At 41.4% G+C, this 15087-nt stretch overlaps 1 protein-coding gene across 1 annotated transcript in view; it reads left to right on the top strand.

The window, feature by feature from the left end:
- ephb3a (eph receptor B3a) overlaps positions 1-8635 on the top strand; it is a 31115-nt gene extending 22480 nt beyond the window's left edge. Inside the window, exons 12-15 of the mRNA XM_019273335.2 lie at positions 3211-3426; positions 3727-3876; positions 5867-6060; positions 8246-8635. Coding sequence (XP_019128880.1) covers positions 3211-3426; positions 3727-3876; positions 5867-6060; positions 8246-8357 — 672 coding nt within the window. The 3' untranslated portion in view covers positions 8358-8635. The remainder of the gene's footprint in view (positions 1-3210; positions 3427-3726; positions 3877-5866; positions 6061-8245) is intronic.
- The last annotated feature ends 6452 nt before the right edge of the window (positions 8636-15087 follow it).

The following is a 15087-nucleotide window of genomic DNA, read 5'->3' as shown; positions in this document are numbered from 1 at the left end:
TTACTTAATGCTTTTGGTGAATCGATGCTTTGCTCCCGGCTCCGAAAGCGGTTTATCCCTAAGCAATATGCAAGTGACTGTTTGCATAGAGTAGTAGAGTCAGAACACCCCAGAATAATCAGATTGATGTTTGCGACCTCACCCAGAAAGACCATTGCTTTGGGTGGCAATGGGATAACTAATTTGATTTTGGCTGTGATTGGTGTTTTTAGAAAGAAAAAATAACGGCACCGCCACAGTCAACATGTCAGTTTTAGGCCTAATGAACAATAAACAGAAATATATTCACATATTACTGTAGTAAGTAACTGTTAACATATATAATCACAGAGACCTTCAATATATGGAGTTTTTGAGTTCTTGTTTTGTTGAATGTCATTAAACGGTTGACATCTCTGAAAGCTGGCTCTCATCCCGCACTGCTTGCCACAATATTTCATTTTATTCTCCACAACCATTTGACTCAGATTCTTGTACCTAGTATGGCAAAATTCTGAACTGATTCTTGACAGTTTTCAATACTTGGTGGTACAAATTTCAAATTTAGTTTAAATGATTTTAAATTTAGACTCAATGATTAATCAATTAAATGGAAAATAATTATCCGTACATTTCATAATAATAATAACTACCCCTATAATTTACAATAAGTCAATTTCTCAGTGTATCTTGTAGTAGGTGCTTTTTTCAATATCCTAATTTCATAAATATAAACATTTATGAAATGTATAATATTTATAATTTCTCACATGTTTAATCTTGTCTAAATATGCAGCGCAACAAGAATGCTGCAAAAAGAATCAATTTATTGAATATATAAATAAAGACTATTCAGGATAGTTTTTCAAGTTTCATGTGGTTCACGTTTTTCCACACATTTCATCTATTTTATGTGTTTCGTGTCCACCATAGCTTCTTAGACTAGGAAGGAGAGGGTGAGGCAAGGGAGTTGCAACCAGCAACTATACTGACACATTTTGATCCATTTTGGCATCTAGTGGTTTAGTTGCAAGTTGCACCCCCCTTGTTTCACCCTCTCCTTCTTAGCGTTAAGGGGATACTATGGTGGCAGCGATAGTCCCTATCTACAGTAGAGCTACTGTAGAAACATGGCGGAAAGAGGACCTGTGGTCTCTGTAGATTTGAAAGACTCATTCTAAAGTAACAAAATATAACAATACTTATTTTCAGGTGATTATACACTAATTATAACAGAGTTATGAAGATTATATTTTGTAAACACAACCCTCTGAGACACTGGACATTTAATTAATAAAGTGAATGTCTTTGTGGTTTTATTGTTGCTCAGACAAAGCAAGCGATTTGAAATAGCTGCAACTAACGATTGTTCCTGAGGCTCAAATAAAGGTTTCGAATTTAATTGAGCAATCGATTAATCTGCCAGTTATTTTTCCCAATAATTAGTTCATCATTTTGTTTATGAGATGTCAGAAATATTCTCATCACAGGCTGCGAGAGCCCGAGGTGGCATCTTGAAATTACTTGTTTTCTCCCACTGACAGTTTTATTATCATACAAAAGTAATAAATCATCACATCTGAAAAGCTGAAAAGTGACTTAAATGATGAATCAATTATCATATAATTGCCAATTAATTCCCTGTTGAAGGCGTCACCATGGGCTCTTAGACATTGTAATGGATAATACTCACAATTTTTCTGACATTTTATAGACCAGACAATTATTTATAATAAAAAAAAGAAGAAGTAAATGGACTGATCGATAATGAAAAACAATCATTAGCTGCAGCCCTACATCTGAGAGTCCAGCCTGAGCCACTTCCCTCCTTCTCACCCACTCCTCTCAGTCAGCTGTCCGATAAATAACACAAAAAAGCTCTCCACGGCCTGTGCTGCTGTCCTCACCCCCGCTCTCCCGCCGCCGGTGTCACACCGCCTGTGACTCAGAGGAACTCTGAGTTCTGCTCTAACGAGGACACTATACAGTTAACTCACATGCACAAACTGTCCATGTGTGTCTCATGAGAGTTCATACTCCAACTCCCCAGAGACACACACACACACATATGCACACACATAACATATGCACATATAGAAGCATTACAGATAAACAGAAATAACACACACACACGCACACACACTTGTGCGTACGCGCCACCGTGCCTATGAAAGCCTGCTATGAATCAGGGCTGTTTACACATCCATCCATCCTGGCTTGTTTTGCTGTCAGGCTTCATTGGAGTGTGCAGACTACAAAGCAGAATGTTTATGGTTTTGTCATGTTACGTCTTGTGTTCTTTGCTTTCTCACTGTGGAGTCAAAGAAGGGATTGATTATGTTGAAAATGTTTTTTTTTTTCTCCCTCTAAATTCTGCTTCTATGAAATATTCAGCTCATCTCAGAAAAATCTCACAGCGTAGTTTCAGAACATTCATTTGTTTTTTTTCATATCAGTTAATTGTGTATTGACATACCATCGATTAGTGTCAATTCATACACGTGAAGTCTCTTGAGCCTTCACAGGTTGGAGTGCTGATTGATTACAATCTTGAGTTTATCCCGCTGCGTCACGCTTCGGGGACGTGGAGAATTGTAAATTAAACCCTGAGAGCCATAATCTCAGATTTGTTTCATGCCTCTCAAATGTTAACATGAAAGGGCAAAAAAATCTGCAAAACAAGGACTTTCAAATGGGGAAAATAGGCTTTGAGCAACATGCTATTCTAATTCAGTTGACGGGTACATTTTGCTTTAATGTTGACGAGCAAACCGAACGCAAACAAAGCTTTGTGTTAACGAGCGTGCACTGCCTGTACCTGCAACTAGTTTGTGGCTGTTGAAAAATATCAGCAGTTGTCTGGTTTTGATTTCAGCGTCGCAGCTCCCATTTTTGTTTTTTGTGTGGAATCAATATTGAGCCTTAATGGGTTCAGTATGACAGTAAAGAGTCTAATTAATCAGCTAATTGGACAGCACGCAGGAAAAGGTCAGCTGTCAGTGACTGTCAGGAGCAGCCATGAAGCATTATGACAGATGTCATGTTTACGTGGCCTCAGTGACTGATCGGCTTTCTCTGGCGCTTTCTCTTTCTCCTTATCTCCTCTTCTCTTCCTTATCGTCTGTTTCAACACTGTCTATTTTTCTCTTTGGTTTTCCTGCTTGTTCAATTAACCTCCCTCCCTCTCTTCCTCCCTTTCCTCCCACTCCATCTCTGACTTTGTTTCTGTAGCTGAACGACGGGCGCTTCACGATGACGCAGCTGGTCGGGATGTTGCGTGGCATCGCTGCAGGGATGAAGTACCTATCTGACATGAACTACGTCCACCGAGACCTGGCTGCCCGGAATATCCTGGTCAACAGCAACTTGGTCTGCAAGGTCTCTGACTTTGGCCTGTCACGCTTTCTGGATGACACATCCGCTGACCCCACTTACACAAGCTCCCTGGTCAGTATTGTGTGTGTGACCCCACTTACACAAGCTCCCTGGTCAGTATTGTGTGTGTGTGTGTGTTTGTACACTGTGCATGTTTAATTGAGCTTGTTAATTTGATCCCTATCACTTGTTTCACGTGTGCATATGGACGCATGTGCAACCGTTCATGTGTGCCAATATTTGCGTGAGCGTGTGAGACCGTCTGTGAAATTTGCATTAGCTTCTGCATATGTGTGTTGTTAAAGGACTGGGTGTTAATGCCATCCCCTTCTGTGTGTGTGTGTGTGTGTGTGTGTGTGTGTGTGTAAACAGGGAGGAAAGATTCCCATCCGGTGGACGTCACCAGAGGCCATCGCCTTCAGAAAGTTTACCTCTGCAAGTGATGTCTGGAGTTACGGTATCGTCATGTGGGAGGTGGTGTCCTACGGAGAGAGGCCATACTGGGACATGAGCAACCAGGATGTGAGTTGGCTCAACAGTCTCATGTTACAAAACACATCCATAGACCAAATGCACAAGCAGGGAGTTTTATGTCTAAGTTTAGGACCGGCTGAGAGTTTCTCTGAGCTATTGGCGCTTTGATTTCCAGCGTGACATGTTGGACCTGGGCCTGTTCTGCTGTCTTTATCTCCTCATTGCAGATGCTGGTGCAGCTGTGTGCCTGTGTTCTAGTTTTTACCACCTTATTTACAGCCCTAGCCTGCCCACCCTCAAATCCATACTGCAAAGCCTCTCACACAGACACACACACGCACACACACACACACACACACACAACACAGACACACACACGCACACACACACACACACACACACACACACAAAGACATACTCAGGAAAAGGCTTTTTTTTTTTTTTTTACAAGCGTTGTTACCTGTAGGCTATCTGGACTGCACAGACATCGTAACTACACCAGTGAGCTCACAGCAAAGAAAGAAAAATCTCTTGGTTCCTCCTCCCTGAACAAAGTACTGAAGTAATGTGTACACCTCCAGTTTATTCTCCAAGGAATATCTGCTCTGTATTGTGCTTCAAAAAGAGAGTTGTAACGCTGATAGCAATAAAGAAAAAAAAAAAAACGAGGTTTGGAGTCGGAATGAAAGATGCCAGTAATGTATGTATAACTTTCATAACAAAACCCACATGCAGTAATGAAAGCATCAAAGTAGAGGTCCTCTATTGTTCCCAATAGCCTTTATGCCACAGTCATCGCTCAATAAGCAACAGAGTCAACAAATATGAGATATAAACAGAGGTGCTCGCCGGCTAGAAACACGGCATAAAAATCAAAGGACAAGCAGCAGGAGAAGAGGAGTGCAGCAGAAATGTTTTATTGTTCCCAAATGGCAATTTTTTATTGTTGTGGGGAGTTAAAACCCATACAGAGTTTATGGAGGGAAATGCAGTTGCTAGGCGAAATCAAATCAATGAGCGAACGTTTTCATCCTCCACTTATTGTCTCTCCTATCAATCATGGCAGTTTTGAAGTGACAACTTTGGAGAGTCCTTGAAGAAGATTGTTTTTATAGTTTTGTAAAAAAAAAAAAAATAGCGAAAGGAAGATTAGAATGTGTGACAGCATGAGCCCAGAAACTCTAATGTAGGACGTAATACAGTGACTGCATTCTTACACCGCACTAACAGAGGCCAAACACAGTGAGCACAATACAAATGAGTCAGAGCCACAGGTTAACATTTTGTCAAAGCACCACATGGAGTTCAATTAAGTCCTCGGGTACAAGATTTTCTGGGTCGATATTTTGCTCAGTAAATGTGAAATTGAATGATCTTTCAAATGTATAGTTTTTAGACATGGTAACAGCAGCTCTGTGTATCTTTACAGTTATTGGATTAGTTTGTTGTACAATGTCATACAGATGTTCATGGTCCCCAGTGGATGACTGATTGAAGACTGGTGATCCACTGACATTTCATCTTGAGCCCTCACAAGGTTCATATTTGTGATTTGAAGTAAAATAGCTTGAAATTGCTGTGAAATTGGCTACAGATACTCAAGGTCCCCAGAGGATAAACTGTAATTACTTTAGTGATGCCTTAAAGGTCCAGTGTGTCAGATTTAGGGAGCGCTGTTTACCGAATATGACAGAAATTGAATGTAATATGCATGACAACGCTTTCATTAGATTCTAATCACCTGAAAATAAAAACTGTTATATTTTTGTTGCCTTGGAATAAACCTTACATATCTACCAACATCATGTCGGCCATGTTGAACCACCATATTTCTGCCGTAGCCCAGAATTGACAGCCAAACAGTGGCAATAGATATGGCCTTTCACGTTTTCTGCACATTTCGTGGCCACCATACTGTCTCCTTCACGCTAGGAAGGAGTGCGTGAAACAAGAGGCTTGCAACTCGCAACTACGTCGCTAAATGCCACTGAATCCTACACAAGCATTCTAAACAAGTCTAAACATTTCCGTCCCTCAGGTGATGACGGCAGTAGAACAGGACTACAGGCTGCCCCCGCCTATGGACTGTCCCATGGTGCTGCACCAGCTGATGCTCGAGTGCTGGATGAAGGAGAGAAACCTGAGGCCCAAGTTCTCACGCATCGTCAGCACCCTGGACAAGTTGCTCCGCAACGCCGCCAGCCTCAAGGTGGTGACCAGCACCTACTCAGGGTGAGTCCATCTCCAGGAACAGAAGAAGCCTTTAATTAAAGACACTGTTCTGAAAGTCTTACATTGAAGTGAATGGGGAGAAGTTTCAAGGTGGATTGAAAGTGTTTGCTTTTGGAAATGTGTTACATCGCACTTCACTGTTGCCACCTTGGCAAGTTTGTTGAGAGATTTAGCAACTTTTCAGACAAACCTGCTGAATTTACTTTCTAAGTAGCTGCGGCACAAAAAAAAATCTCTGTGTTTAGAGACTATGTATAGAAGGATGACTGTGAAGAGTTTACAGTAAATGTTCATAGGAGAAATGTTCTAACATTTGATAACACATTTGCAGGAACTTTTATCATGAAGTGGCTGTGTTGTTGTAGCTTTGTTGTGCTGTTGGCTGACTTGGCAGCTACTGTAGCCAACCTTTGTTGAAAATGTATGCATTATTCTTCAGGGTTTTCCATATAAGCACAAAACACTTTTGAGGGTTTTTCTACAATAACGGCAGAATAGCGGTAACACAAAAAAAAAAGGGGGGGGTGATGCAATTCCCTCTTTCACCTTGTGTGAAATTTTCTCCTGTACTGTATGTGATGGCTGTGAAGTGCAGGATGAAGACTCCTTTCTGGTGCAGAGACAAGCAGTGCTGTGCCTCTGGGTTGTTGGAATAAGATGTCACAGACGGAAAAAAAATATGGCTAGCCTAAAGAGAAGCACAACGAGGTTCATGCTTGTTGGATTTGGTTTGTTTTATGCTTTCGGTTGATTTGGGATGATTTGTCTTTGAGCTGAAGGGGTTTTTGCTGCCAGACAGACATCTGCCTGTTTTCCTCCGACACTTCCTTTGGAAGTGTAGAAGTTGACTTATTCATAGGTAGCTGTCCTCCCGTTGACGAGTTGTTTTTCAGCTTTGTTTTGAGCACAGTGTTTGTCTAGCCATTTTTACTGACGTGTTTGTTCTGAATTTTGTTAGCCTGGCATCCAGTCAACAGTATGATTAGTGCCGGTGTAGATGCAAGATCCTCAGCTCTGTAGTGATGTATAATGAATCAAGCGCACATCCTTAACTCTGTGGCTCTGACTGCGTGATAGTCTCCTGTCGGAAGACAGGCACAAAAGGCAGAATTCATACATACAGTATCCAGGTCTTGTGCCAGCTCCTTGGCTCGCAGTTTCACACTAACACCAAGCCCCAAGGGCGATTCCAATGCCAGAATTTTGGCTCAGTGAAGCTAATTGTGTGTGGAAATGTAATGGCTGACCTCGGTTTAATTCCCCCTATACTTGGCTGGATGCTGGAATGTAGGTGATAGGACAGACAGCAGCCAGAGCTGCTGATGTGGAAAAGCAGGAGGTGATGAAGTGTGAGTAATAAGGGAGATTGAGGAGAAGCTAAAAGAGAGGAATGTGTTTAATTAGGTTGCTAATGAGCTTTTTAATGCATCAGGGGAGGGCGCGCCCAATGCTGTGATGGGCGAATAAGAAAGGGATATGTGTGTGTGTGTGTGTGTATGTGTGTGCTCTTGTTATGCTACGTGTCACTGTGTGCAGATGACATGCCAATGATTAATTTATGGCCTCATCTGTATGCAACAGCGAGAGAGATAGACGGAAGGGGAGGAGAGAGAAAGGATCATGTTGTCAGAGCATGATTTAGAGAGCGTCTCCTGTGTTTGCGGGTGCGTCTGGGGCGCTGAAAGCTCACTACTGCTCACCTGCCATTGGCTGCTCAGCGATGTCGGGGCAGATAGCGGAGGAAGAGAGAGGATATGAGATGCAGCGCTATCTGGATAGTATCTTCAGCCACGAGAAGAGCCTTAAAAACAAGGACACGGGCTGAGGAACAAAGGACACTCGGAGGCTGCAGGGCTCTTTCCCAGATAGCTGAGAAACATATTGAACTTTTATTAAAACTGGAAATGTGATGAATAGATTTGGCTTGGCATTTGAGTTGGACTTATCGCAGATGAAGCTCTAGATCAGCACATTTGGGCATATTCCCTGCGTTCTGTATTCTTATTGTTTCTAACCACGTGGTCTTGGGTGCATATAGATGCAGAATTTAGCTACAGCAACACTAAGATGGATTAGACCTTTATCCGCCTGCAAAGAAAGCACTTAGTGGAGTAATAATGAGCTGTATCTTTTGTTTAAAGTGGCTGCGAACCCGCTTCTGACCTGTGTGGCTTTGTGTTGGCAGGGACCTGCTGCGGCTCGGAGGGACGCTGCCGGGACACAACAGGAAGAGTCCGGACAGCAGTCAGGAAATCGTTCGGCAACAGATGAGCCAAACTCTCCCCATCAGAGTGTGAGCTGCTGCAAAGTGGAGGATACAGAATGAATAAAAAAACTACCTAAAAACTCTGACCCGAAGAGAGCCTGATGTAAAATAAGAAAAAGAAGAAAACAAAAGAAGGATGCTCCGGCTACGTAAGGAAAAGGGGACCGTTTTGGAGATTTCTTTCCGCCTGGAGATTTAATGTCCGTTTAAAGAGAACTTTCCATTGCAGTGTGTGTGTTCATTACTTGACACTTGTGGATTTGTGACATAAAGCCAAACTTCCTATTGTCCCCCATCTCAGGTTGTGTTTGCATGTCTGCATGTGTTTTCAGTTGGTTGGGAATCAGACTCTCCTTCTCTTCACCTTCTTCACAAGGATCTCGAGAGAGGATTCAGTGTCTAGATGATACAACCGTGCCAAGATAAAGCAAGCATTTGCTTAAAACAAACTCTTCTGTAGACATCTGTAGACCTTCAATCCAATTGCTTTTTTTCTTTAACCCAACCAACTCTGTTTTTTTATTTTTCTCTTTTATTTTGTTGTTTTTCTTTTGGAAACGAGAAAAAAAAAACAAACACACTTGTCATCTGCTTCCTCTTTAAATACCGTCTTCCACATGTACTGGGAGATATATACGTGTTACAAATCTGTACAAAGCATCCGAGTCTTCACACCGTCTCTTTCTGTCAAAGGAGAGATGTAACTGACACTGTGCGGGACACGTCATGTGCATGCCAAAGTGGAAACTTGTCCATGAGAAAAAGTAAAGTTCCACACTAACTGTTTGCTTTGGTGGCATTTTTGCTGCATGGACTTTAACGTCCATGTTTTTCTTAACCTTATTTGATTCATATACGCATTGTTTTGAATGCTAAGTTATTATTACTATGATTGCAAAGAGGTGTTTTTTGTTTTTTTTTAGTACCGGGGCTTAACTTTTGTATTACAATGCTTGTTTTTGTTTTTTCATTAACAAACCAGACAGATATGAATGAGTGCAAACGAGGAGGAAATGTTCCGCTCAGACAGAATATTCTAAACTGACGAGCGCCCGTGATAGTGCTGTGTTGTATATTTTTCTTTGGCAAATGTGTTGCGGATCAGTTGGAATTAAAAAGGTCACTATCCACATAATAGCTTTGTGACCTTAATATTGACCTGACCTACAAACGTTGATGTAGAACAAATCACTCATTGGTTCATTTCTCCTTGACATGTGTTTTCTTCAGCACGCCAGCTGTCAGCGCAGTTTCTATCTTAAAACAACTGCCTGTATATAATACTATATTTCTATTAGACCAGTCAGCTCAGCAATTACAACTCTCTGACCTGATTTTGGCCTCTCTACGACCCTCGTTTATATGCTTGTTTGTTTATTGTTGAGGAGCAAACAAATGGAGAAATTACAGTTTAATGGTCATTGCATATCTGAAACTATATGTCACAATGAAAGCAGAAAATGTGTGTCTGTTAGGGCAGACTTTCTCCTGTGCAATTAAAGGTGTATTAGATTGTAAAAAAAAAACAAAAAAAAATGCCAGAAAACTAGAACAAAAATAAGCATTTCTCTTTCAGTATTTTTACGATAATCATATGCAAATAAATTATTAAACTGATCTCTGGTATTCTCTTTGATTTCACGCCGGGTTCACCAGGCTGAAGTTCCAGGTCTCTTATCCAGCTGAGGGATGAGAAGAGGGAATAGCAAGTGTGTTTCACCTCCTCAGTTGGAATATCACAGCAGCTTCGGATGGACTCGTTAAGATTTAAGGTTAATCAAAGGCCGGTCCATGCCGTTCGCCAATTAGGGAGACCACAGGACTATTCTGAGGGATTTCAGTCCCTGTTGCTGCCAGAGAGGCTTCAGGGAGGCAAAGTTAATCTGGCTTCACACCAAATGTCAGTGTTGTTTGGCTTTAATCTGTCGGCCAGGACACAAACCGGATCTCTCTCCATACCAGTGCAGATGAGTGAAGCTGTCACCTTGTGTTTTTACTGACTGAGAGGAGGGGATGGTGGGTCATACTTACCCCGTTTCTGACTCGCTGCTCAGACAGCAGCTGCATGATCAGCCACCATAGGGAGGTGGTGTCGTGTTTTCTGCATGTTCTTTAATCATCTCCGCTGCTCTCCTAGGATGTACACACATGCCAGGTCACCGCACAAGGCACACAGATCTAAATGTGTCATACAGGCCCGTGCAGACGCTGAGGGTAATTTCACAAAGCGTGGCATTTATCGCATGTCAAAGCTAGATAGCAGATAAATGCTTTGTGGTGTTATAGCTGCTATTTCCGTTGAAAGAAAGATGTGTAGAGATGCTCGACCTTGAAGGACAGTGTCCGTACAAGCCTGCTGACGAGGAAGTCTTCAAGTAAAGAGCTGTGTGTTTTTACTTTGAAGTGTGTCCAGCTTTTAATCAAGCTCTAAAACACGAGCCCATTTCAAACGTGTTTGCTTCCATCCAATTTGAGATCTGACACAAAGTCAAGAGTGAGATTTTGCATCCTACCAGGAAACATTTGAAGCGTTTCCAGCATTGCAGGGCCACTCTGGCTTACCACTCACCCGTGAAAACATTCACAACCCTCCATCTCAGCTGTGCTGGAATCTAATATTTTTTACACTGCTGCATCTTAAAGATGATGCAAAATGGCAGCAAACCTAAAGGAAAATATCTCATTATCGTATTACAGGCCATTAAGTGATGAGAAATCAGTTGCGACAGCTTCTCACAGACATTTTAATGAGCACGCCTGGTGGAGAGAAAACTGAGGAAGTGATGGCAGGATGACAGACAGTTTTTATTTCATGGCTGCCGGTCACTCGTCAGTGAGTGAGGGCAGTCTGCGGTTCAACGTCAAATCCCTACATTGCCAGAGTGATCCTCACGATTACTGCAAGATTAACAGCAGCTCGGCTGTTATACTGGATGTACATAATCATGCAGCCAAGACAGGAAACACGTCAAAAAAACAGAACACATAGGCGCACTACACACATGCATTTTCAAACTATACACACTCACCCACAGAGAGATCTGCTGGATTGGCAGTGATTTGTCAGATTTAGCTGCATCTACTTGTGTACCCCTTCTGAATGCACCAGCCAGTTCTCTTCCAAGCTCAAAGCTCTCATTTGCCATCCTGTCCAAAGCAAGTTTAATGCCTCCAATTACAGGGGGTCTGCAAGCAGGCAGATTTGGAGCGAGGAGGCTTGGCAGGAGAGTTTGCTACGCATCAGGGCCTTTTAACAGAGTAGTGATTTGCTGCTGCTGGTGCTGAAGCTGCCTGCGCCGGCTCATCAATGGAAAACTACCCTCTTTATGGTGAAGCACATGCAGCACTAAGCCGAAACTGTGAGGAGAGACACAAAAATATCAGGCTTTTTAACAACGCGGCACCGTCTCTCCCTTTTTTTTTCTCTCTTCACTCTCAATGCAGAGGAATTTCTGCATCTCTGCACCGCAAGCACAAATGTAAATCAAAGTCTTTTCAGCAATAATTTTTATGTAAAATGCTGTATTTTAATTAAACATTCTGAGATACTGTACAGCAGAGTCTCGTCGAGGAAAGGAAAGAAAATGAAGGAAGCAGTGCGTGTAGACAAGATAGCTGCAGTAATGCTGAGACAACACTGTATGTGGTGCATTAAATATATATGACAGTTTTAGCTTCAAAATGTTGTGTTTTTATTTTTTTTTATTTTGATCAGATGCATCAGAATTAGATTTAGACTGAAAGTCAATGCTTACAAGATCACTCCGACCACATCGTATAAAACCTTAAATACTGCATTTGACTCTTAAAAATGAATTCAAACATGTAATCTGTTACTAACAGACATCTTCATATTCACAGACACCAATGAACAATTAAGAACCTTTCGAGAATGTAATTACCCAGTTTTCTCATGATTTTACAATAAATCTATAATTCAGAATAAAGCAAAGTTAGAGAGGCATTCTTCTTTTTAATCCAAATTAATGGATTACATTTAACATTTCTTATAACCAGATTATTGTAATCTTGTTAAAGATAATCCGTTACTCCCTAACCCCGGTCTTCATGTATTATATCTGAACATTTGAGCAGCTGGCATTAAATGCAACTGTAATCGTTGCTGCAGCATCACGTCTAATGAAAAATATAAATGGGGAGCTGCAAAACATCTCATTACAGAAATACTCAATTTTCCCCTCAAATGATTTGTTCACATTTAATTAAAAAGTCTGCAATACAGAAAACACTACGCACAAACACGCACACACACGTCTGTGATGGTAAATAATGCCTCCCAGCACATTCCTCATGAAAGGCTTCAGTGATGCAGGGACTGATGATTAGCATGACAGTGCACTTTGTGCTCAGAGAGGCCTCCCCACCTCTGCCTGTCTGTGGCTCCATCTCTGCAGTGTGTGATCCATTAAATGGCTTCTGAAGCCCCGGCCATTGATTAATGGGTGTCAGTACTCTGTTGGGTTTGAAGGACGGGATGCTGTGCATTAGAAAAATGGCTGTTGGCTGTTAGTTTAGCAAAAAGATTGGAAACAGGGGGACACAGCCTGATCCTGATCGTTATTTCACTTCCAAACAAAACCAAAAGTGTAAAAATGACAATTTACCCTTTTACGTACCAGACCTCTTGGCTGGGACCAGTAACTTTCTGGAGTCTTTGTTGGTTGCCTGGCAACCAATCTAGGTTAAGAAATAGAGAGAACAGCAACTTTTGGGTTCCCGAAGTACGAAAACCTCATTCAAAATCCCATTGACATTTGTCACAACACTAATAATTAAAAATCCAGCCTTGGAGCAGAGCCCAATAGTATGTCAAGTGGTTCACTCCATATATCTCTATAATTAAAAAAAGTAATATTCTGGCACAAAACCCTCCATAAAAAGGCGCTATTCTTACCAGTGATGGCAGAAATACTGTTTTATTTCAGTAAAGTAGCAATGTCACATATTTGTACAGAATACTAAAATACTGCATTCAAAATGTCAGTGTTTCAAATAACATATATTATACATTTGGATATAATTATTGGTGTATTTTGTGTACATCACTTCCATGTTTGAGCTGGTAAAATGTGGTTAATTTTAACTACTTTATGCTGGCGGCTGACTCTTTATCAATACATCACAGTTTATTTGTTGATTATATTTCATCTTGAAAGAAGGAGAAGTATAAAGTATAAAGCATAAGATGGAATTAAGTACCGTGCTTTATTACTTTGCACCACTGTTATATACTCATTAGATAAAGCATGTTAATTAGTGAGCTTTGATAGATTCTGATAGATAGATTACCTTTGGACAGAGGCAATTACAGACATGACAGCAGTGTCACTCTTCATTACTCACTACTAAACACAAATGCACACAAATATTTAAAGTGTGGAACTTGCAGAAAATCTTTATGTCATTGTGGGTGTTAAGTGAACTGCCATCTCAGCCAAAACAATGACGTGACATACACAACTGAATGCTGGAAACTTAATTAAAATCATATTTAGAATCGTATTACCTGTATTGTTCCTATAGTTGATTTGGACCATTGGCTCCATGATACTAAATAGCTTGCTGTTTGCAAATCACCCTGTCTGCCAGACCCACAGCGTACAGACAACTCGCAGCCAACCAACTCCAGCTTAGCTTATGTGACAGCTAGTTAGTTGGCTGCCCTTGCCTTACATCATACCATTACATCATTTATTGTTGGCTAAAATCAACACTGTTTGTCTAAATAGGCAACTAACATTACACAGCAAGCAAATCAAAGGTTAGTCAGCCAGTTGCAACCAACCTCCGAGGCCGTGAAGTGAAGCCAATGAGTTAGTGACAAAAACCGCAGTTCCTCAAACGCCCACGTGAGGCTGGCTACAGAACGAACCAATCTCCATGTTTACAGCCTGGTACAAAACGGTTTTGGTCTCTATAGCTCCCCGTTTATGACAACTGTACTGAGTCTGAATTTATATATAACTCACATGTTAAAATTATATGAAGGCTTAAAGTTGTGCATTAATTAATAGCATGGCCACTTGCCATCACATTCGGTTTGTTTGAGCACCTAGTCGTCATTCAGCCTGCCTCAGGTCCACCGATGATCCACGACCTTGCCCATTCTTAAAATAGCCTGGCAGAGGCAGAACTGCCGAGATGGCGACAGCCAGAGCCAGCGCACTCTTAGTTTCACAAGTGCTCTTCAGAAACCTGTGGGTGACGTCACGGATACCACATCTATTCTTTATACGGTCTATGACTGCAACCTAGTGACACGGCCTCCAGCGCTATATGCCCCAGCACAGGAGGTGAAGTGTCAGACAGCAGAGGTCCGATTCATCTCAGATAATAGCAAGTTAGTAAAGCTAACATTAGATTTGGAATCTCTATTTTGGATCTTTATTATGGTACATGCAACAAAACTGCAAAGCCCATTCTAAATAATTTGCGTTTGTTATCATCTGAGGGAAAATAGAAAACCTGGATGTATTTTACCACTTTCTTGGCCTGGAGGATGGAATATATGTGTCACGGCCAAGCACAGGGTAGAAATCTACTAACAGGCCTGGTTCAGTTTCAGCTAGTACATTTACTTGTCTTTTTGGGGTTTGGGCATTCATTTTTGGACCCGGAAGGACCTCTACTCAGAAACACATATAAGTGTCACATCCTTTGAAGTCCTTCGCATAAAAGTGAGTCCACAAGTTGTTATAAGCAGCTGAGGAAGGTCTCATTTTAGATTTACACCCATCTGG

The sequence above is a fragment of the Larimichthys crocea genome, chromosome XII, assembly GCF_000972845.2.
Source record: "Larimichthys crocea isolate SSNF chromosome XII, L_crocea_2.0, whole genome shotgun sequence".
In the NCBI taxonomy this organism is placed as follows: Eukaryota; Metazoa; Chordata; class Actinopteri; family Sciaenidae; genus Larimichthys; species Larimichthys crocea.
The sequence above is the reverse complement of the archived record's forward strand: the minus strand, read 5'-3'. Positions and strand labels throughout refer to the sequence as shown.